General features: G+C 39.7%; 1 protein-coding gene across 21 annotated transcripts in view; it reads left to right on the top strand.

The window, feature by feature from the left end:
* ADGRL2 (adhesion G protein-coupled receptor L2) overlaps nucleotides 1-23,887 on the top strand; it is a 194,471-nt gene that overhangs the window by 156,919 nt on the left and 13,665 nt on the right. For 20 of the 21 annotated variants that reach the window (XM_039484166.1, XM_039484174.1, XM_039484168.1 and 17 more), the window contains 7 exons: nucleotides 1,787-1,909; nucleotides 2,218-2,423; nucleotides 3,518-3,691; nucleotides 4,980-5,189; nucleotides 6,190-6,410; nucleotides 7,738-7,804; nucleotides 22,374-22,465. In XM_039484166.1, the coding sequence (XP_039340100.1) occupies nucleotides 1,787-1,909; nucleotides 2,218-2,423; nucleotides 3,518-3,691; nucleotides 4,980-5,189; nucleotides 6,190-6,410; nucleotides 7,738-7,804; nucleotides 22,374-22,465 (1,093 nt within the window). Of the gene's footprint in view, nucleotides 1-1,786; nucleotides 1,910-2,217; nucleotides 2,424-3,517; nucleotides 3,692-4,979; nucleotides 5,190-6,189; nucleotides 6,411-7,737; nucleotides 7,805-22,373; nucleotides 22,466-23,327; nucleotides 23,373-23,664; nucleotides 23,692-23,887 lie in introns of all 21 variants that reach the window. The other variant, XM_039484185.1, reaches the window with a different exon arrangement.

Raw genomic sequence — 23,887 nt, 5'->3', positions numbered from 1 at the left:
CAAACAAATAATATCTTAAACCTCTATTTTCCTTCTTAAAACTGCATCCTAAACATCACATTGTAAGCAAAGTAATATTGGTGTGAACTGTGCACTTGTAAATTCAAATTCTGGATGGCCCTTTTTATAGTGGTGGCTCTGCCTGACTAATTATAGAACTTTCACAGGAAATGTTTATCACCATCACTAATATATCACTATCACTATTAAGTAGTTACACCAATTGTCATTTCAAAAGTTTCACTCCCGTATTAGGAGTTTGGATAGAATCTCTTTATGAAAAGCTTTCGAGAGTTTGCACTGGATTTAACTGTTAAAGAATAATTTTTAAAAATGTGTTCTCTCTTGTCTGATTTAATTGAAGACATTTTTCATTCATATTTTTACCTTTACTTTTTCTCCCCAAAAAAACAGTAAGGAAACATCTTTTGCAAATTAGCCTACATGCCACTTGTAAGGCAACAGCTTCCTTTAAAGTAGACTGTGTATCTAGGCCCCTGATCTTTCAAACACTGGTGTACAAGTAGTTCTATTGAGTTTGATGGGACTACTTGTACGTCAGTGCTCAGGAGAAGCTGCCTTCAAATTAAAATAATATATTGCTCATGTCAAGGCTACTGATGTCAGTCAAGGCCTAACAGACCAGCTGTGCAAGCACAACTCCCATTAAACTAAATGGCATTCAGAAACAGAGCAACCTAAAATCTTAACTCCAGAAAGGCTTGCAGTGGACTACCCCTCTCCTCCATTCCCCACAGTTCTCCCTCTCTCCCTTTAAAGACATTCTGAGTGAAATACTGCCCCCCACCCCCATTGAACTCAGTGGTAAAAGTCTCATGGACTTCAGTGACCTGTGATGTCACAATTTATACTTATACTGAACTCAGTCAAATAAATAATCTCCATGCAAAAACCACTGTAGATCTGTCATGTTCTTGTACATTAACTGTTTTGTTGGTTATTGGAAGCATTTGTGTTTGTCCTTCAGAATATGTAGGGGGAGGAATTTAAACCATTGTCAAATGTGATGTACAGATGGGTGTAAATGACAGGTTTTAACACTGAGGCAAAGATATTTCCTGATAAGTGGGCTGTCCTGAACTGAGTAATTTTACCTATCAAAGAGCATCCAACCTTGCAAGGTCATGCTATAAAACTTCAGCTCTGCACTATACAAACCTGAGTTAAATGTAAAGAACTGATAGTAACATTTAAATATTTTTAAAATATTTGTTTGGTGGAACATAAAATGTCTTCCAACAACTCTTTAACATACATGCAGAAAACCTATATTTTGGACTTCTCTAGACACAAATACAGATTTACATAACTATCTATTTAAATGCACCTAGCTATTTACAGTATTTTAGGGTAGCCTTAGTATTGCATAATTGCTGTTAAAAACTATAGACAGACACTAACAATTTATGCAGTAGAGACACTCTGGGCTTCAAAAATTAAGCATTTCTTCAACCTAAGATATTACAATGCTTTCAAAGTGATGTCTTGTAAGCACACAATAAAACAAGGTTTGTTATCATGTTTTCACCACTGAAGTGCTGTTATTTTGGTAGTATGAACTAAGTTTGATTAAAGATTAAAGAAACTAAGTCCACATAGTTGAAACATGCCAGCATGCATCTGTCTTTTAGGGGCAAACAAGGACAGCAGAATAAGGAGTTTTCAGAAAGTTATCATCTGCCACATTGTATTCTGACCACAAAATATGTTTTCTACTTTTGTTTTTTCCTCCCCTCCATTGTCGGTTTGTGTTTGGTCCGACTAGTTCTGGAAGTTGCAGTGCTCAGTACAGAAGGCCAGGTGCAGGACTTGAAATTTCCTCAGGGCAGTGAAGGAGGCAATTTGATCCAACTCTCTGCAAACACTGTGAAACAGAACAGCAGGAATGGTAAGTTTGGGCGCATAAACAATTTGACTACTTTAATCTGTGTAAAATACACATTTAAAGCAATAGTAATTTAAATCTTGCATTTCTGAATATGTTAATACATTGACTTGCAGAAGTAAAAATAGCTTTTCAGTGGCTCTTTATTGTATGGAGTGTGTGCAAGTCTCTTTGGTTGGAATCCAAATCCTGCAAAATGCATTAGTCTCTGCTGATGTTTTATTTTGCATTTAGACAATAGATTATTTAGCACACATTGTACTCTTCACCTACAATTCCATGACATTATAACGGGAGTTTTCCTTTAATAGGATTAGCAAAATTGGTTTTCATCATTTACAAAAGTTTGGGACGGTTCCTCAGTACCGAAAACGCGACCATAAAGCTGGGTAGTGACTTCGTTGGTCGGAACAGTACCATTGCAGTGAACTCCCACGTCATTGCAGCCTCCATCAACAAGGAGTCCAGCCGTGTGTACCTGACCGATCCTGTGCTTTTTACCCTGGAACACATTGATGTGAGTTATGCTAATGAATTAATAGGAAGGACATAAAATCAGCAAGAGAGACGAGCAAAGCAGAAAAAAAAACCCACCTTCCTTCCATTTGAATTTTAAATGTTGGACTAGGTCAGAGACACAAGTTTATTTAAGTCTGTGAACATAAAATTAAATGAGCCTGGTTCAGTGATTATTAGAACTTAAGTGTATTCTTAATGAAAGCTAATTCAGTAATCAACATGAAAATGTAAATGACTCTAATTTGTTTCTAAGTGAAAATTAACTCTTACCTTAGCAGCAGGATAGAAAAATATCAACTGCTATGACTCTGCCTGTTTAATGTAGCAAAATTAAATGACACTTGGAGTACTTAGTTTAATTCCGGGCCATCTTTGGGAAACCTTTGCAAATTGTTCAAGTAGATTTATTCAACAGAGAACAGAGTGTAGCGTCTACAGTCTCCAATGCCTCAAAGTTTGCTGCCCATCTTCCTTGTGACTGCTAAATCCATATGTTTCTTTTCACTACACTCTTTCACTCTGCTGTTTGAGTTGGGTTCTTCCTGTTCCCATGCCAAGAGAGTGGGTATAGTAAACTACCAGGACTGGCTCAGAAAAACATGTGTGGGTTTTCCTCTCTTTTATCTACTTCAGCAGGTTCTCCTTGAAGTAGGCCTTGAGGAGCTAACCCTTTCCCGGTGCCTCTTATGTGCAACTTTGGTTTGCTCAAAAATGAGACTAGAAAAGGGATAGTATTTTTAAATGGTCAGTTACAGGTGAAATCCTACAGAATAAGTTCAGTTTTAATTTTGCAGAAAGAAAAAACAACAACTACAATGAGCCATTAGTGCATAAAATCGTAAGATGTAAATTGTAATTGTTTAAAATTGGGTCTACAGTAATTGAGATTACACATTAGAGTGTTTCGGACTATAAAGTCCATTTTAAACTAGATGTCTGCCTTGTACAACATAGTCCACAACTTTGCTGATGAACAACTTTATAGTCCGAAACATACGAAGTTTAATCTAAATTACCTTTTACATATATTGAACTGTTATTGCCATCTTATAGTGTAAAATCCTAATTTTATTTTATCCTTTTATCCCCCAGCCTGACAATTATTTCAATGCAAATTGCTCCTTCTGGAACTACTCAGAGAGGACTATGATGGGGTATTGGTCCACTCAGGGGTGCAAGCTGATTGACACAAATAAAACTCATACATCTTGTGCTTGCAGCCACCTAACCAACTTTGCAATCCTTATGGCCCATAGGGAAATTGTGGTAAGTAATGATGCTTCTAGTCAGTATAGAGCAAACCTTTGAATGTTTGACTTTAATATGTAGAAGAAAGCAAAAGTTCAGATGCTTATCCAAATCTTAAACATATCTCTGAGCATTTCCAACTTTCATGCATCACTTCCAAGAGCAGCTTCCTCTCCATATGACCTTTCTCCCTCTTCCATAGAGCTGATCACAAGGTGAGGGGAACATTTTTTTTTTTAAATTGTTTCTGGTTTTTGTTACAATCTTGTTTTTGTTGAAATGTTCTGACCAGATGTGCTTTCCCACAATTGGACAGGTTTCTGGTCCCTCCATTCAACTTCTAGCCCCATGCCTTTAACAAACTCCCAGATACAGCTGGATATGAATAGTGGGGAAGTTTCTATGCCCTCCCATAAACACGAGCTGCTATACTAATGATGAGGTCCAGCAGCCTCTTTACTGAGTTCTTCAAACTTCCCTGCACTACAGAGCTTTGCCATCTAACTGCATACCACGCTGCCTATGAAATCTCTAAAGTCCCAGAGCATGTGACATTTGAATGGCTCTTGGACTTTGCCTGGACATTGTGCACTTTGGAGAGTGGCTAAATAGGGAAGCCCAAGAGTGCCTGCAAATATAAATGTGGCAGCAGCATAGCCCAGCAAAGAAGCTGCCAGAGAGTTGCTGAGCCATACAACCAATATAAAAAACAAAACCAAAGAGAATGACAGGATTGACCCTGTGGCCAATGAAAGTGAGGACAATCTTCTGAACCAGTCTTTGCCTGAGCATAAGGTTTGAGTTTGTGTTGTAAGTTGAAGGGTCAGATGAGTTACTCTGCTTTTTTTTGTTCTAATTGATTTCTTCATGATGAATGTTCGCATATTTCTTCCACTCAAGCTTTTTGGCTATAGAGTTGTAGGTTTGTAGGAAAGAACCAAGGTTTTCTCTTATAGACTATTATACAAATTTTTTTTTGTATCTGCATGTATGTACAGCAATACATTCACGGTACAAGTCTCTTCCACAGAATTTTCTTCAAGCTTACAGAGCACCATAAAAAAAAGTAAAATTATCTCGTCTATTTCAAATTTCTATCTTTGTGCACTCAGAGCTGCCTTTCTTGCACGCACACTAATCTTGAACAGCAGATAAACCTGACATCAGATTGATAAAATACTCAGCATGTTTCTTCTGTCATCTATAAAATTCATCAGGAATTTTCTAGCTGCTACCTGTTTAAATGATCTTCTGTTTGTACTGATAAGTGGCCATATTAATTTTTTCCATTCTTGATTATTTTCAGTACAAAGATGGAGTGCATGAGCTACTCCTTACTGTCATCACCTGGGTGGGAATTGTCATCTCCCTTGTATGCCTGGCCATCTGCATCTTCACATTCTGTTTCTTCCGTGGCCTACAAAGTGATCGTAATACTATTCACAAGAATCTTTGTATCAACCTATTCATTGCAGAGTTCATTTTCCTAATAGGCATCGATAAAACAGAATACAAAGTAAGTCTGTGTGCATATTGATCTTGTTCTCTGAAAAAGACTGTTTGAAATGGATGTGAATTTAAATATGACACTACTACCAAGCTTTCAGGTTTCTGTATGTAACTGATACAGCAAGGCTGGGATAAAAGGCGTTACAAAAGATTAAGATGGACATGTTCACAAACAATATTTGCAGGCATCAAAAATACCATTATTGTTTGTATTTCCCTCTTAAAGGGAAATAGTATTTTTCCATTAAGAAGCATATGCTAATAAAGATAGGTGATGTAAAGGGTACTTGTCAAAGTGGTGCTGAAATTAAATGTTGATGTACCAGAAACGTGAACTTTTTACACCGAAGACCTCTGAGTGCCTGATGCAACTTTTTGAAGCTTTGGTGAAATTCATCCCATCATTCAGAGCTCAGAGAGTGGCTTAGAATGTAATAATTTGGTAGAATTTCATCCAGCATTCAGCTAGACAGGAGTGAATCTAAATTGGCTACTGATACACCAGCAGAACTTCCTAAAATAGTAAAAGCAAAGTTATTTTATATTAAAGGAGATAGAAAATTCGGATGGCTGCATAAGAATTTTAAACAGAAGATATAAATAATACATGTAGAACCAACTGTTCTTTATTTATCTTCATGTACCAAATCATCTACAATGTAAGTCTTGCAGCAGTGTTAACATCCCAGTCCCAAAATTAAGGAATTGTTTTTAATGCTTCCACTACAGTAAGGAATATTAATAAGTTGTTTTCATACTTAACGTACGTAGTGCAATTGAATACTTTCTGCAGATACTGTGGACATAATACATTACTAACATTTCTGACTATCTAGCGTATGTTTTTGGCTAGTGAAAACTACTCTGGACTTGTGAAGGGTCTTTGGTTGAAATATATTCAGTTACTACCTTCGTAACAAAATTAGTATACTGTTTCATTTACAGTGTATTGAATTAGCTAGGAAGGTTTTGGCAGTTTGTATTTTCATGTTTCTCTTTCTTTGCAGATTGCATGTCCAATATTTGCAGGCCTCTTGCACTTTTTCTTCCTGGCAGCATTTGCCTGGATGTGCCTAGAAGGAGTGCAGCTCTATCTCATGTTAGTAGAAGTATTTGAAAGTGAATATTCTAGGAAGAAGTACTACTATGTTGCTGGCTACCTCTTCCCTGCCACAGTAGTTGGAGTCTCAGCAGCTATTGACTATAAGAGCTATGGAACAGAGAAAGCGTAAGTAATTGCAAGTGACCTGAGTGTTTTTCAAGTGAATAATTTTTTTAAAGCCTGTTAGCTGTCAGAGGGTCCCTGACAGACTAAAATAGCATTTGAAAGCTTTATTGATAAGAGAATGGCAATGCAATGCACAAATTACAATCAAGTCTTTTGTAATTTTCTAGGTTCAGAGGATTTGTACTCTGGAGAGGCAGATTCTAAATTATAGTCTTTCTTTTAACACAAAAGATTGACCTAAAACAAATTGAAAAAGTAAATAACTTTTGGCCTCAAATGGATATTAAGTAAAAATTCTTCCGAACTTAAAGTGTCTGACAGGCTTAACCACCCAGCTTTAAGCTAATGCTTCATTAGATTTCTTTGTTCAGCTGGCCCTCTGGCTAACTCTCATTCTGAATTATGACAGTACAATATTCCAACCTATATATTTCACTTTGATAATATTTTATCAGAAGGGTAAAGCAGGATTAAAATTACCCATTGCCTTTTATTTATAAAAATACAGATATTTATAGAAAGTGACAGAAGGTAGACATAGAATGTTTCTGAGGATTTGAGTTGCTGCAGGCATGAATTTGCCTTCCAATGGTTTTACTTTGTCCTTTGATGAAATTCGTTACAGTATGGGAAGATATTGTTGACTTCTAGAATGCTGCTTGATTTTGCTACCGATGAAAGACAAATAAAAGAGATTCAGCGGGGTGCTGGGCTATATGAAAAATGAACCACTAAGTGAAGTCACCCGATAAGTTTATGCATCATTTACTTTAATATCATATGAGTTTTTTCTTTCTATTCAACTCCCAGATGGGGTATTTTATTTATATCATACTGTTTTGCAGCAAAACATGACATCTGAACGTTTTTTATCTTGCTTTCTTCAGGGATCAGCACTTTGCTTATGATATAAAGTTAAAGGCAAATTTTGAAGATTACATAGAAAACCTATGAAAATAAAGCATTTACTGATGTCGGGTTTCATCAGTCCATAGCAAAAACTTTGACTGAACCTAAAAAGAGAGCGAGGGAGAGGTGGTTTTTTTGTTTTGTTTTGATTTGTTTTTTTTTAAATTAGTTTTGGTATGTAAGGAGAAAACCAGAGCAGATGATCAACAATCTTGTTAAAGAAAACCCAAGAAAACAGCCCTAGCTAAGGGGGGGAAATGGCCGTGATTAAGATGGTGCTGTTCACTGTTATTGGCTCATTGTGTATTCACAATGAAACACCTGTTCAAGAATTATTTAAGATGGGTTTTGCACTTTCCATTTTTGCAACTCAGGAGCCAATGTAATCATTTAACTTTCATTGCCTTTTTCATCGCAGTTGCTGGCTCCACGTAGATAACTATTTTATCTGGAGTTTCATTGGGCCTGTTACCTTCATTATTCTGGTAAGAGTGTTTTCCTCCCTCTCCCCCTTTCCCCTTCCCCTTTTTGTTCATTTTACAAGAGCAACAGCGTCGTAAAGGTTGAGTAACATCAGTCATTACAAACCCTACTCTCAGAGTTTTGTATGAAAATAACTAAGGCAAATTTATAATGGGAACAAGGGACTGAAAAGCATGTTTAAAATATAGTTCTGACCAAATTATTAATTTTCAGAACTCATTTGGTGCTTCTTCACTTCTTCTTTTTGTCCTTATTATTTTAATACTGAAGGTCATATTGATATGGCAGTCATATGACAGATCAATATAGTACTAAATACAGATTACAAAAGGACCATTATTATTACTACCATCTATTGAGTCGGTTTTGTACATGTTCAAAAATTGTAACTAAGTATTTATCCAACAGACTGGAATGACTCAAACAGAAGTTCCAATCCTCTGGGTAAATAATTCAATCTAATAATTCTTCATACATATGCTTGTGTGTGTGTATATATTTGTAAGTGTTTTTCCCCCCATATGTGTATCTATGTTCTATGTATAAAACACTCACATGTTTTTTGTATAAATAATAATCAGTGTATTGTGAACCCAATAGAAAACCCATGTGAGTCATTCCAGTCGGTTGTGGAAATATTTTAATTATATATATAATTTATTTATTAAAAATTGAGTGATTAACTCATTCATTATCCATTCCTAGAACCATTCCAGTCTTTACAATAAATAGAACATGGTTATATATTCAGCCAGGGGAAGATCTGATGCAATTAATTCAAACGAATGGAAATAGAGGTGTAAGAATTTGGAAGAAAAGGATATTCAGAATGAATTTACAACTCAACTTTATGGTTGTGGTGTCAGAGCTCTGAAAGGTCCAGCTGTGCTTGAGTGTGCACTGATATTCTGTAGGTACATAAGAGAGAGTTCATAACGTCGATATTTTGGAACAGTGAAGTGGGTTTTATTAGTGTTTTTAGAAACCTACGGCAATTAAATACCATATCCCGTGCATTTATATAATGCCATGGTTTGCAAAAACTGACAAAAGCCAAGAAATTAAAGTTTCTGACACTCCCTTCACTAATTCGAGTTTTGTACTCTTGTAATGTTTTTTTCAGCCTCAAGGATAGTCAGCCTTAATTTTTAAATTTCTGCCTTTTATTGATTTATACAGTGAATTATTTAAGCACATTTTTTAGTATCTTATAATTTATACAGCCCCAAATGTGAAAGAAAATTGGTTCATTTTGAATCTACGAATTACAGTGAAAAGATGAGCAAGACCATCCAAGATAGGTAGGCTTGGAAGGATTTGATTTTTATCAAATGTTGGTAAAAGTCAATTTCACTGTACACACAGACCAACCCAAAAATATTTCCATTGATGATAATCAAAATTTATAGCTAGTCAAAGTAATAAAAACCTCCTTGAGAACTGAGTTTGATTTACGGATAGTCACTTTGTATATTTTGACACATAATGTTGACAATCTGTGTTTTAACATTTATAAAGGTTTAACTTCTTGAATTTCAGTGCCTCGTGTCATTAAATAATTATTGTCTGACCCACTCCATAATTTACCACACCTGTAAACATTTAAGTAGGTAAAAATAGAAAAAAATGCTTAAAATAAACATCGATATTGGTGTCAAAATTATATTTTTAAAAAACTGAATTCTGCCAAGCCTATTGATAGGTGATTTATCCTGTCTTAAGTTATCATGCTGAAGTATTTCCAGCTGTATGTATCTCCAGATGTACTCTTTGTTTATTAGAAGGCCACCTCCGTTAAACAATGGAGTTTTTTTCAACCCATTGAGTGTGGACACTTAAGAAAGGACAAGTGCACAATGTGCAATTAGATGCTTCATTTTAAAGATACAGTCACAATGCTGTAAGGATCTGTTATGTAAAATTTCCTTGTCTTTTCTCAAATGTCAAAGTGTATGTATGTATGGAGAGAAAGAGAGACAGACAGAAAGATAATAGTCTCCTTGAGGTATGAGGAATGTGGTCAAGCAACTAGGAATGTAGTACGGAGTTTAGTCTGTTTCAACAAGTTTAAAGAAAAGGAAATCCCTCCCACTTTGGAATTTGATTCAGTACTAAGTCTTCAACTATATTTAAATGGAATTTTACCATTATATTTAAATGGTCATACTCTTCCAACAGGAGAAGTTGTATACATGATTGCTGTGATCATTTAAAGAAAACTGTTCTAAGTCTGATGTCATACAGTTCAGCTAGTCAGTGCTTTAGGGTCTGGTTATAAGTGTTTTTTGTTTGTTTTTGTTTAACTTATTACTGTAAGCACTTTCTAGGTCACTTCTCTCTATTTTATATAACATTTCACTTGAGGAGGCTAGAAGGGGGCTTTGCTGAGGGCATTTATGTTTCCTCATAACCAGGTCAGAGAGAGAACAGAGGTGAAGGACATTTAAATTATATTGACCATGTACAGTCAGAGTCCACTGTTATTTATCGGCCTTGATATTATTATCCTCCAGCAAATCATTTAGACTGAGTGGCTAAAGGCCTTTGGGAGCAGTATTCCCAACTTCACAAATATGAAACAGCAGGTAGCAATCACAACATAGTTCCTGGGAGTAATTCTTCTCCTGCAATTGCTTTGCCCTCTAATCGTCCAACTGAGAGAGAGAGAAAAAGAGGGGCAGATGAGTAATGGCTGAAAAATAATCTCATGTGCAACATAACCAGAGAAGAGCCATGTTTGTAGAGTAGGGTATTCATTATCAATGGTATGAAAGAGTTTAATATTAGTAATCTTTTCAACATCTGTTACTGGTTTAAATTCTCTGTTATGATGTTTATTAATGAAATAATATGCATATTCTTAGACAATATTGTTTGCTGCTTTAATTTACAAGGTTTTCTCTGTGGTTAAATCCGTCCTTCCAATTGCATTAAAATCTATACACGACAACATGGGGGTCTGTGAGGGAAAACTGCCTTCTGAGGAAGACATAAAACTTTCAACTTCAGTATTTCCATAGACTGTCATGCCTATGGGCACCAGGGTCATTATATCTATGAGAAAAGAGCATGTAAGTAATGAGCAGTGGGAAACCATTAGTATGCCTGAAATGGTTTAATGAAAGCTTGGATCATGACACATCAGGAGCTGTTCTCATCATTTGGACAGTTCCATCTGCATCTTTAATAATTAATTCAGTTCAGTAAGAGTTCAGCTTGCACACTCATTTAGAAGCCTTCTTCAGAGAACACCTCTTTGGCTGCCAGTCCCAGAGAGAAATAGGCTTCTGCATGGCTAAGAGCAAAGATCTGGAGATACACGAACAGTTTTAGAGCTGCATTTGCCAGGTAACAAAAGCTCCAGGGAGGACAAAAAGGGTCAGAACATGTGCAGTTCAGCTAGGTTACTTCAGAGTGGTGTTTCTGTTCTTCTGTCTTATCATATCCATGTCAGCACTGCGGGCTGTGTGGAATGAATTTTAAGCTGCTAAACTCAGGCAGGCGGGATTCAATTGAGCAGGTTGATGGCTATAAAACAAACAGTGTGCTCCCATAATCTGTGGTCAGAAAAGCCTGAATATTTTGACTTCTATATAGCTCCATGTTCATTCATACCATTAAGATGGATGAAGTTGGTTAGACTCTTGCTCAGCCAGGACTACTGGGGTATGATTCTCACAGATGGAACTAATAAATTCGCCTGGTAAAGGTTATTTAAACAAAGGTTCTGTAGATGTTCTATTTAATCAATACAGGAAAAATGTGTGGTCGTTTTACTCATACTGAAATATGTTATTTCACTAGTACGTCTGTATGTGTATAGATATATATACATATAAAATATACATTATATGTACATAAATATATATTGTAGATGTGTGTTTTTATATGTACACACATGATAAATGTGGCAGTGAAAGACATGATAAATTGAATTTGTCACGTTCCTGACTTTCATTCTGCTGTTTATCTATCTTTTTTAGGACTCCTTCTAGTCTTTCAGACCTCTCTGCAGCTTATAACCATAATTTTTTTTTAAATCAACTTGAGACAAAAATATTTTTTCAAAATTACACTGGTCTGATGTGCAGGACAGACAGTATTCAGTTCGGCATCATTTTAAGGTCCGGTGTCTTCTGATTTTTCAGGGTTAGAAACAAGACTTCTGTGTACTGGTAAAGAGAGAATACCCAGCTTTCCATACGGTATTGAACTTGCTGCTTGCTCTGTAAAGTCTTCAGGTATTAGATTTTAGAATGGTGGCATTTTTTATAGATAGAGATTTTTTTTAATGTTTCTGATAATTTTCTTCTTCCTCGATCTTGTATATCAAATCAAATCAGTATCTTAGATGTCTGTAAATGAATGCAAGAAGTATGGGAAATAAACAGGAAGAACTCGAAATGCTAGTAAATAAACACAACTATGACATAGTTGGCATCACAGAGACCTGGTGAGATAATACACATGACTGGAATATTGGTATAGAAGGGTACAGCTTGCTCAGGAAGGACCGGCAGGGAAAAAAGGGAGGAGGTGTTGCCTAATATATTAAAAATGTATACACTTGGACTGAGATTGAGATGGAAATAGGAGACAGACTTGTTGAAAGTCTCTGGTAAGGATAAAAGGGGTAAAAAATAAGGGTGATGTCATGGTAGGGGTCTACTACAGACCACCTAACCAGGAAAAAGAGGTGGATGAGGTGTTTTTGTTAAACGGCTAACTAAATCATCCAAAGCACAGGACTTGGTGGTGATGGGGAACTTCAACTACCCAGACATCTGTTGGGAAAATAACACAGCAGGGCGCAGATTATCCAATAAATTCTTGGAATGTATTGGAGACAATTTTTTATTTCAGAAGGTGGAGACAGCTACCAGAGGAGAGGCTGTTCTAGATTTGATTTTGACAAATAGGGAGGAACAGGTTGAATATTTGAAAGTGGAAGGCAGCTTGGGTGAAAGTGATCATGAAATGATAGAGTTCATGATTCTAAGGAATGATAGGAGGGAGAACAGCAAAATAAAGATAATGGATTTCAAGAAGGCAGACATTAGCAAACTCAGGGAGTTGGTAGGTAAGAGTCCATGGGAAGCAAGTCTAAGGGGAAAAACAATAGAAGACAGTTGCCAGTTTTTCAAAGAGACATTATTAAGGGCACAAGAGCAAACTATCCCACTGCGTAGGAATGATACGAAGTATGGCAAGAGACCATGCTGGCTTAACCAGGAGATCTTCAATGATCTAAAAATCAAAAAAGAGTCCTACAAAAAGTGGAAACTAGATCAAATTACAAAGGCTGAATATAAGCAAACAACACAAGTATGTAGGGACAAAATCAGAAAGGCCAAGGCACAAAACAAGATCAGTTTAGCTAGAGACATAAAGGGTAACAAGAAAACATTCTACAATAACATTAGAAACAAGAGGAAGACCAAGGACAGGGTAGGTCCATTACTCAATAAGAGGGGGAGGGAATAATAACAGAAAATGTGGAAATGGCAGAGTGCTTAATGACTTATTTGTTTCAGTTTTCACCAAGTAGATTGGTGGTGATTGGATGTCTAACATAGTGAATGCCCGTGAAAATGAGGTAGGATCAGAAGAGGCTAAAATAGGGAAAGAACAAGTTAAAAATTACTTGGACAAATTAGATGTCTTCAAGTTACCAGGGCCTGATGAAATGCATCCTAGAATACTCAAGAAGCTGACTGAGGAGATATCTGAGCCATTACCAATTATCTTTGAGAAGTCATGGAAGATGGGAAAGATTCCAGAAGACTGGAAAAGGGCAGATACAGTGCCCATCTGTAAAAAGGGAAATAAGGACAACACAGGGAATTACAGACCAGTCAGCTTAACTTCTGTACCTGGAAAGATAGCGGAACAAATAATTAAGCAATCCATTTGCAAACATCTAGAAGATAATGAGGTGATAAGTAATAGCACGGATTTGTCAAAAACAAATAGTGTCAGACCAACCTGTTAGCTTTCCTTTGACAAGGTAACAAGCCTTGTGGATGGGGGGAAGCGGTAGACGTGGTACATCTTGATTTTAGTAAAGCTTTAAATACTGTCCCGCATGATCGTCTCATAAATAAACTAGGGAAATGCAACTTAGAGAGAGCTACTATAAGGTGGGTACATAACTAGTTGGAAAACGGTTCCCAGAGAGTACACCGCTACCCCGATATAACGTGGGTTCGCATACAAGACAGTAAAGCTCTGACACGCTGCTCTGAGCAGCGTGTTAAGGGTGCTGGGCCAGGCTGGAGTCGGGTTTGATAAGGGGCAGAGGGTCTCGGGGGCGGTCAGGGGCTCCCCCCGCCCCAGACTCTGGGGGGCAGGAGCTGTGGGAGGGCACGTTTGGGGGCCCAGCAGTCCCAGAGTGGCCCGGGGGATTATTGGGGGGCTGGGAGCAGCCCACTCTCCTTCCCTTGCCCCGGCCCCAGCTGTGTCGCTTGGGGGAGGGGGCTTGGGGGAAAGGATTCCCCCCCCGCACTTAGCAGCAGTGGCGGAACTGGAGCAGCCTGGCCCCAGCCCGCTCCAGTCCGCCAGCTCCCTGCCGTGACGCTCCGCTTCCCGCCGCAGGTGAGTGCAGGACCTTTCCCCAGCCACCTCCCAGCGACACGGCTGGGGCCAGGGCAAGGAAAGCGGAGCGGGCGGGGGCTGCATTGCTCCGCTTCCTGCCACAGGTGAGTGCGTGGGGAATCCTTTCCCCAACTTCCCCGCACTCACCGGGGGTAGGAAGCGGAGCACCATGGCTGGGAGGTGTCGGAGTGGAGCAGGCTGGGGCCAGGCTGCTCTGCTTCCCACCGCTGCTGGTGAGAGCCTGTCGGGGGTGGGGGAGAGGGTGGATAGGGGTTGAAGCAGTCAGGGGACAGGGAACAGGGGGATTGGGTGGGGTCCTGTGAGTGATTAGGGATGGGGGGTCTCTGGAGGGGGCAGTCAGGGAACAAGGAACGGGGGGGCCAAAGCAAGTTTGATATAACGCTGTCTCATCTATAACACAGTGAGATTTTTTTATCTCCCAAGGACCTTGTTATATTGAGTTAGAGGTGTAGTTATCAGTGGTTCACAGTCATGCTGGAAGCACATGATGAGTGCGATCCTGCAGGGATTAGTTCTGGGTCCGGTTCTGTTCAATATCTTCATCAATGATTTAGATAATGGCATAGAGAGTACACTTACAAAGTTGACATGCATCCGACGAAGTGGATATTCACCCACGAAAGCTCATGCTCCAAAACTTCTGTTAGTCTATAAGGTGCCACAGGACTCTTTGCTGCTTTTACAGATCCAGACTAGCACGGCTACCCCTCTGATACCTTACAAAGTTTGTGGATAATACCAAGCTGGGAGGGATTGCAAGTGCTTTGGAGGGTAGGATTAAAATTCAAAATGATCTGGATAAACTGGAGAAATAGTCTGAAGTAAATAGGATGAAATTCAATAAGAACAAATGCAAATTACTCCACTTAGGAAGGAACAAACAGTTGCACACACACAAAATGGGAAATGACTGCCTAGGAAAGAGTACTGTGGAAAGGGATCTGGGGGTCATACTGGACCACAAACTATGTATGAGTCAACTTTAAGACTATTGCAAAATAAGTGAACATTCTGGGATGCATTAGCAGGAGTGGTGCAAGCAAGACACAGGAAGTAATTCTTCTGCTCTCTTTATTATATATGGAGATATACCTATCTCATAGAGCTGGAAGGGATCCTAAAAGGTCATCAAGTCCAGCCCCCTGCCTTCACTAGCAAGACCAAGTACTGATTTTGCCCCAGATCCCTCAGTGGTCCCCTCACGGATTGAACTCACAACCTTGGGTTTAGTAGGCCAATGCTTAAACCACTGAGCTATCCCTCCCCCTTGGTTAGTTAATGTGAAGCTGTACTAGATCCCTGTTGTTCAGCAAGACTCTTTGAACCTATCATCACATATTGCCTGTGCATTTGAGTTCTTTGAAATCCACCCAAGCTGAAGGCATCTCCTTAGTTTGGCTTGCAGCACCACATCTACCAACTGGTCTTGGAGCTTATTAAAGGATATTTTAAAAAAAAATCTATTAGACAGCAGATATATATTAACTGATAACTTACTGGTATTTACTGGAGACTATCAAACTCTAAAAGATGAAACTACTAATTCAAGAATTTGGGTGTCCCATATTTTCTATGGAGGAAGAGGAGAATAGATATAGATCAGTTGAAGGTTAGATTGATTTATAACGATAAAAGAATAAATAGATGGACTTGGGTCAATGTTTGATTTTCTTGAGACAGGTGGAAAATTCGATGTAATGTAATGCTGCAGTTGTGAAAGCAAAAAGCATCATGTCCATTGGTTGAATTGTTACAGGCTAGAGAGAGGCCCATTTTTTTTCAGAATTATAAACACAAAACTCACCCTGTAATTTCATAGGCCTCTGTGGATTTTATGCATTGGAATGTGATTTTTTTTTATTTCTATTGATATTAAGAAATTCAGTATTTAGGATGACTGACTCTTTTTAAAACAACAGCTTCAAATGCATTGAGTCATCTGGATAACAGCTGATACAGATTAGTGGAAAAGAAGCAAAATATCTGGTTCATTCTCTCTCGTGCACGCACCCACACCTCCCTCAATAGGAAAGGGAGTTAAAGCCATTTATTCTAAAAGTACACCTCTACCCATGACTCAATATAACATGACTCAATATAACATGAATTCGTATATAACGCGGTAAAGCAGTGCTCCGGGGTGGGGGGTGGGGGGGCTCTGCACTCCGGCAGATCAAGGCAAGTTCTATATAAAGCGGTTTCACCTATAACGCGGTAAGATTTTTTGGCTCCCGAGGACAGCGTTATATCGGGGGAGAGGTGTATTTATTTTCCATCATGTTGCCCTGTCCTTTCTGCTTGGTGTATTATGTAATAAAATGAATACACCCAGAACAGCACATTATTTAAAAGAACTGAACCCCTTTTTTCATGACAGGAGGTGAGTGAGATAAAAGGGGATGTCTCTTTCCCGAAGGTTAGCTCTATGCCACTTACAGTTTTTGCACGGATAGAATAATGTTCTTATAGTTACAGAGTGCATATAGAGAGCCAATGTTTTTTAATCCTTTTTCAGATGGTGAACTAGTGTTCTTTTGTTGCTGATGTTTCAAATTATGTCATTTTTCACAGCGATGTGGAGAACAAGTATCATATGGTCTGTTGTCATAGTTACTTTGTCTTGAAGTACAGTACTTTAATGCTTTTTTTATTTTTAAGGTTCTTTTTCATCTACCATGGTACAACTATATCATATTTAGTAAAATAGTAGACTGCTTTTCAGTTCTGTTTTCTAAATTTTAATAAATATTGAGAAGATGTTTGGTAACATTAGCCTCCGATTCTGAAATGATATCCATACAGGCAAAGCCTGCATGCAGCCCCTTTGCCCTATTAGAATGTTGTGTGGGCTTAGGGGTAGGGACGTGATTGCTTGGATATCATTGTAGGACGGGATCCTTACTCTATAAATATAGGCTTTTATTTTTCCACATTTTAGATGCCTAACTGGCAATTAGACTTCTCGTGTTCAAAGAATCATAGGGTGAAATCCTGCCAGTTTTCCTCGAGTGTTGGTCCCTGTGAGTATTCACTGTGGGAGTGCGTGCACTCCATGGGCCCAGGACTGGAAACTGTTCAGTAGTAGTGTCCATTGGTCTGTTCATTGACCGTTCACGTCTCATGCTCTCAACAAAGTGGTAAGGGATGACACGGACCTACTGCCTCAGCTACTCACAGCCTGGGACTGAACTCTCCTGTGTTTGTAGCCTGCTAGCTTGCTCGAATCTCTAATTAGTAAAACTGTAAATAGTTTATTATTGTTAAGAGTATTTAGTCAGTGAGTAGTCTTAGTCACAGTTACAGAGGGGGGAACCCCTGGCCCCTATTAGCTAATTTTCCCAACACTCAGGACACTTATGCCTAAGGTCCCACGCTTCAAGTCTTACCTTGTCCACCCATGGGACTTATCAGTAAGTGACCTGCATGAGAACTGCCTCTACTGCACTGAGATCTCCTTTTCCCCTTGAACTAGGCAGTCTCAGGAGTTCAGACTCTGCAGGAGCCAGATGAAGCATTTTGTGAGACTTTGATCAGATTGACCTCCTGCTCTCCGCCTCATTGACTGGAGCCTAGTAGGCTCAGGAACTCTGCAAAGTGGAAGCATGAAGAAGACAAGGAGAAATACTCTCATAAAAAGGCAAACAAGTTGGCTCATAAGTCCTCAAAGAAGGGAGCTGCATTTTCCCTCGGGACTGCATGAGACTCCATGCCACAGAGGGGGGTGCTCTTGGAGTTCACTGGGCGCACAAGCCAGCTCTGACAGTGCTGGTAGCTTCCAGTGCTCCAAAATTGTCCTCAAAGGGGCGTAAGGAAAGTAAGAAAGTGCTCACCATCTGCCCTGGCTTGCACTGACAGATCAAATACCAATGACTTCTTCCAATTCTCCTCTGTTCAGACCTTGATATGCCCTTCTCAAGGATCATCAGGACCCTTTCCCTTTCCAGGGACTACCTCTAGTCGCACTGCCAGAAGACAATTGTTACTGATGGCTCCCCCTTCGAGTTGTATGACTCTTACTCTGTGGAAGTATAGAAGTTGGTAGTGCCAGTTCCACCAATGGTCTTCACACACGAAGTCAACCTGTATAGAGCTGCCAAAGCCTCATCCCAGGACTCATATAGAGCAGTCAGGGATTAATGGCAGTCCCGATGGGACCTGCCCCCATCCCTGCGAACCAACCTACTGGCCATACTGGAGCACTTGAGACCCTTACTATCGAGTCCCAGACTTTGAACACTGAGGGCGCAGATTTAATCAGAAATCACCTCCAGTGCTACAGCCTGAGCCCTCTCTAGGGCAGGCAAAAGAACATGAGCAGACAGTACCTCTTGATCTGCCAAGGGCTTCTTTTTCATCTGTGGACAAGGTGATGATACCAGTCTCCCCCTCCTTAAGATGATTACAAGCGGTAATAGGAACTTCTCCGGAGGAATACTGAAACCCCCCAGATCTCACTGGAAGAGGTTCAGGATCCTCCCTGCTCCCCACATTGTCATGGACATTCTCTTGTCAGTGGCACCCTCCAAAATGGCACTTCCTATGAATGCGGCTGTTTTGAAGCCAGCTAAGGACACCTCAGCCACATGGGGCCCTACCCCAAAGAGAATTGAAAAGAAGTATGTTGTTCCCGCTAAGGAGGCAGAATATTTGTTCTCTTACCCAAACCAGAACTCTCTGGTTGTCTAAACTGTCACAGAGCAGAATGACTAACCAGGATCATTCCTTCAGATAAGAATGCCAGAAAGAACTTTTCTTCAGCCAGTGTACTTTTCCATATCAAGAACTACTGGATGCTTATGTCAAAATACAATGTCATGAACTACAACAAGAGTTGACCAATAAATTACCTTAGTAATGCAGGCCCCAGTTCCAGGCTGTTCTGGAAATCTAATGGCCAGGTCATCTCTTCAGCTGTCATTGGACATAGCGGACACAGCTTCCTGTGATGTCAGTAGTTCAGACAGGTTTCTTGGCTGCAGCCATTGGGATTCCCCAAAAAGGTTCAGGTGATGGTAGAAGATCTCCCCATTGAGGTCAACAAGCCTTCAGCAAGAAAACCAGTGAGTCACTTGACTCACTCCAAGACTCTCATGCCACTCTGCATTCCTTGGGAATATGTACCCCACCATCTTGCAGAAAATATTCTAAAGTGCTGCAGCGTACATTCCAACCAGCCCCATGGCCATGCTACCAGGGGCCCTCTGAACCACCAAGAAAGCACCATAGAGTACAGTGTGGCAGACACACCACTCCACTATCGTCCCTTGTCCAGACCCAGCTGCCTAATTCAGTTAGGGGCTGGAGAGGCCATAACTGGGGAAAGGCCTTTTTCTTCAAATAATTCCTGATCCCCAAAAAGAAAGGGAGCTGCAGACTCATCTTGGACCTCAGGCATCTGAATGTCTTCATCTACCACATAAAATTCAGGATGATTACCCTAGTTGCTCTAATCCCCTCCCTAAACAAAGGAGACTGATCTGCAACTCTCGATTTAAGATGTTTATTTTCATAAAGACATGCCCCCAGCACAAGCAATTCCTGCATTTTTGGGTGGCTATAGAGACTAAACCCAGTACAAGATGTTTCCCTTTGGTCTTGGAGTGGCCCTAAGGGTTTTTACAAAGGTCATGGTGATGGTAGCTATGCACTTGTGCCAGCAACTCTGAAGTATATTTCCCTATCTAGACAGATTCCTCATAATGAGAGACCTCAGCATTCATCTCAGTCTTCAGACAACAGTCTGGTCCTGCTTGGTCCACCAAGGCCACATGGTAGCATGCACCTATGTGACCCCCTTTATCCAGGCTACATTTGTGCAGTATCCAGGCTTGGCTGAGAAAGGTCTACCTTTCAAACAGGGATTCCTTAGACAAGAGAGTCTCAGTTCCTTGTAGCATCTGGACACCTCTCACCTGGGATGGGGGGAGAAGGACATTCTTTGTGTGATGGTTCCCTTTGCTCCCTCCCTTCCCACAAAGGCACTCATTATAGACATGTCTCTACGAGGCTGGCGAGTGCACCTGGACAACTACGCAGCTCAAGGTTCCTGGACTGTCAGGTACCAGACCACATAGGCACAACTGCTGTCCTGCTCCCTAACTAACTGCGCTGCTAGGCAATCTTAGAATTCTGAGTGGGCAGAGCCCCTGATTGGCTGCTAGTTTAGCAGTCGTGCTTATAAACTTGGCCGCCACAGCAGCTTAGTAGCTGCTCAACGCATACCACACCCACAACTGTACTTGCCCTTGTTCCAGCCTGCTTCCTGTCCCTTCTCCTGCTTTTCTCCAGCCGTTGCTCCCCTCTGGCTTCAGACTTCCCCCAGCTCTGCCTCTGGCTTACAAGTCTGGGTGACCCTCCAGTGCTGGCATTCAGCTTCTCTCTCACTGGTACTGACTCTCAGCTCGTTTCCTGGACTCTGCCCACCCTGGCACCCACTTCAAAATGATATACCAAACTCTTACCTTCACCACTAGGCCTGACCAGCCATGGCCTGGTCGGCACATTCCACATCAACCTTCTTGAATTGCAGATAGGCCACAAGGTGTGCAAGCAATTCCGATCCACTCATGTCCAGGTCAGGGTGGAGAACATCTATGTATAAACTAATAGAGGGGAGTGAGGTCCGTACCACTCTGGAGGGAGGCTGTCCAGCTCTGAAATTGGTGCATCCACTATCAAATCATCTTCACTGCAGTGCACATACCAGGAATGATGAAATTCTGAGCAGACAGCCTCAGCAGGTATTTTCACAAGGATCACAAGTTGAAACTCCAGATCGATGGTACAGCGGATAGTTTGTCAGTGGGTATTCCCATCATGGGACCTCTTTGCCACCCAGGGAAACAAGAAGTGCCCAGCCTTGAGACACACAATGGCACAACTCCGGAGGGGATGCCTTCCTAGTGCAGTGGTAAGACATATTGATATATGCCTTCCATGTCATCCCCACTCCTACCTCACATATTCTGAAACATCAAGTTGGACAAGGCGATACTGATTTTAATAATACCATGATAGCCATGACAATCCTGGTATACCACAGCTCTGCAGATGGCCTCCCACCAGTACATTTACCTACTGCCATCTCCAAACCTATTGTCACAGAATGGAGTCAGGACAAGCCATCCCAATCCAGCATCCCTCCATCTGGCAGCCCAGATTTTGGATGGGGGATGGATTTAGAGAGATCCTGCTCAGAGGAAGTCCAATCCATCAATCTCAATAGCTGGAAACCCTCTCCATGAAAATGTGATGCTGCCACATGGAAGCAATTCTCCTTGTTGTGTCAATATCCAGACAATAAAATGGGTGGAGAAAATAGACTGTGCTACACAATCGTTTAAATTAGGTGCCCTTGTGTCTTCTAGGTTTTTCATTTGTTACAGTGGAACAATTTTTAAAAATTGTTTTCCAGACAAGAGTAGTACCTGTGAAGGCAAGAAGGAATGAAGAAGGGTAGGTGTAGAAGGGATGGAATTAGTGAGAGGAGGAAAGGGCTCAAGGGGTAAGGAAGGATGGAGTGGTGGCAAGTGGGAAGAAGAATGGTAGCAACAAGGACAAAAATGGGGTGCGAAACATGGAGGGCAAATGGGTGAGACAGGAGCAGGTAAGGCGGAAGTTAGTGTAACTTTAGATACTGATGTTCAATAGGGCAGAATTAAACTGAAAATGTAAAATTTAGACCAACAGGTTAAATATGGCAAATGCAGGTTGTATGAGAAGGTAGTGACTTTTGACGAGGCTAGATTTTGGGTAAAATTGGGACTTTGAAAATATTACCCCTTGTCCATATTTGAACCAGCATCTTAGGGGTGAAACACTCCAAATACCATTACCAGTCACCTAAATATACTTGAAAATAAACCGAGAGGTGTTTTTTTTTTTAAGTCAATAACATCCTCATTACTCAACCTGTTACTTAAAGTAGTTTAATTTCTTTCTTATCTGTTTTGACAGCTGAATCTTATCTTCCTGGTGATCACATTGTGCAAAATGGTGAAGCACTCAAACACTCTGAAACCAGACTCTAGCAGGTTGGAAAACATTAAGTAAGTGCTTTGTGTTCAAGTATGAGAACTATGATTATTTTCTGATTACTGAACTGATTGAAAGCTACTCTCCATTAGGAACACATGGCTTTGTCTCCCAGCAACTACAAATGTCAGTTAGAAAGAAACATTACCAATCCTGCTTTCCTTACATTGTTACCATAATGTCACAGGCATTGGTCAAAATTAGATCATTTCGGCCTGGAATTAATGCCAAGAAATTATTTCAGTATCTTCACGGAAATTCCATAGCAAAGTGGCAATTTCATTTGTATTTAAAATGTGGTTCAAAATGATGTTCCTGTTTGCATGGCTGATATGATTATGTTAAGTTTGTTTTGTTAAATGGCGTTTTTATTTTAGGGATTCTGAGCAGTTTTCATTTGTAATCCAGTTCTCCCAAGAGAAATGACTCCATTACTATTGTTAACTTGAAGATTATCTGTTGTTTTCATGCTAATTGAACAAATGTTTACTTTATATTGGTGCTGTATTTCAATATCCCTTTTGGAGAGTAATGCAAGTGTTACGTAATTAATAAGAATCTTACAGCTGTGATAGTCTTTTGATAGTCTTTTAGTGTATTCTATTTAGTGGGTTTTTTTTCCCCCAAACTGAAGGCTGTTGCTATAAACTCTTTGAAGGGATGATGTAAGGGTTGGCTGTGAAAAGGTCCTACAGATTTGTTTTCAATACTGAAAATGGCAAAGACAGGTTTACATTAAGGCTAACATTGCAAACTAGATGCTATAGATAGGTCAGTATCAGCTTCATTGCATGTTGCATGAGGAGAGAGAGCGCTAATCTTTAGCATCTCTCTCTTTTCTTTCTTTTCCTCTTTCTGTCTTCTCATCCACACCAGTAATTACCGTGTTTGTGATGGCTACTATAATACGGACTTACCTGGGTAAGATAGAACCCTACATTAACAAATTCCTAGCATGATATTTTTAATTTTACAAACTCCGTCAATATTGTGGATCACCCTTAATTTTAATTAACTAGTTTGGAATTATCTAATTTGCTAAAGTATTTTTAACTATTATATGCCTTTATGATTTTAAATTGCTTGCATCTGCACTTTGAATTTCCTAATTTTGACTAAGTTTATATAAAATACAAAAATGCTTTCATATTAATTTCTGTTACAATTCTGTCTAATAATTTTGTTTCTCTTTTCTGCTTATAACGCTTTCTAGCTATGAAGATAATAAACCATTTATCAAGTAAGATCATTAGTTAGATGTGGAATGCACTGACTAAAATCCCTTTCCCTTTCATTCTGTGCTGTTCTCTACAATTCTTTTTTCCTTAAACTAGTCATGTTGGAATCTCTCTCAAAGACTTTATTTTGTGGATGTATCCATATTTTTGTCACATTTCAGCAAGGCTCCTTCATGTGGAAGTTAGATCACTTAGCCT

This window comes from Mauremys reevesii, linkage group 8 (genome assembly GCF_016161935.1).
Source record: "Mauremys reevesii isolate NIE-2019 linkage group 8, ASM1616193v1, whole genome shotgun sequence".
Classification (NCBI taxonomy): Eukaryota; Metazoa; Chordata; order Testudines; family Geoemydidae; genus Mauremys; species Mauremys reevesii.
Note: the sequence above shows the minus strand (reverse complement) of the source record. Positions and strands in the feature narration are given on the sequence as shown.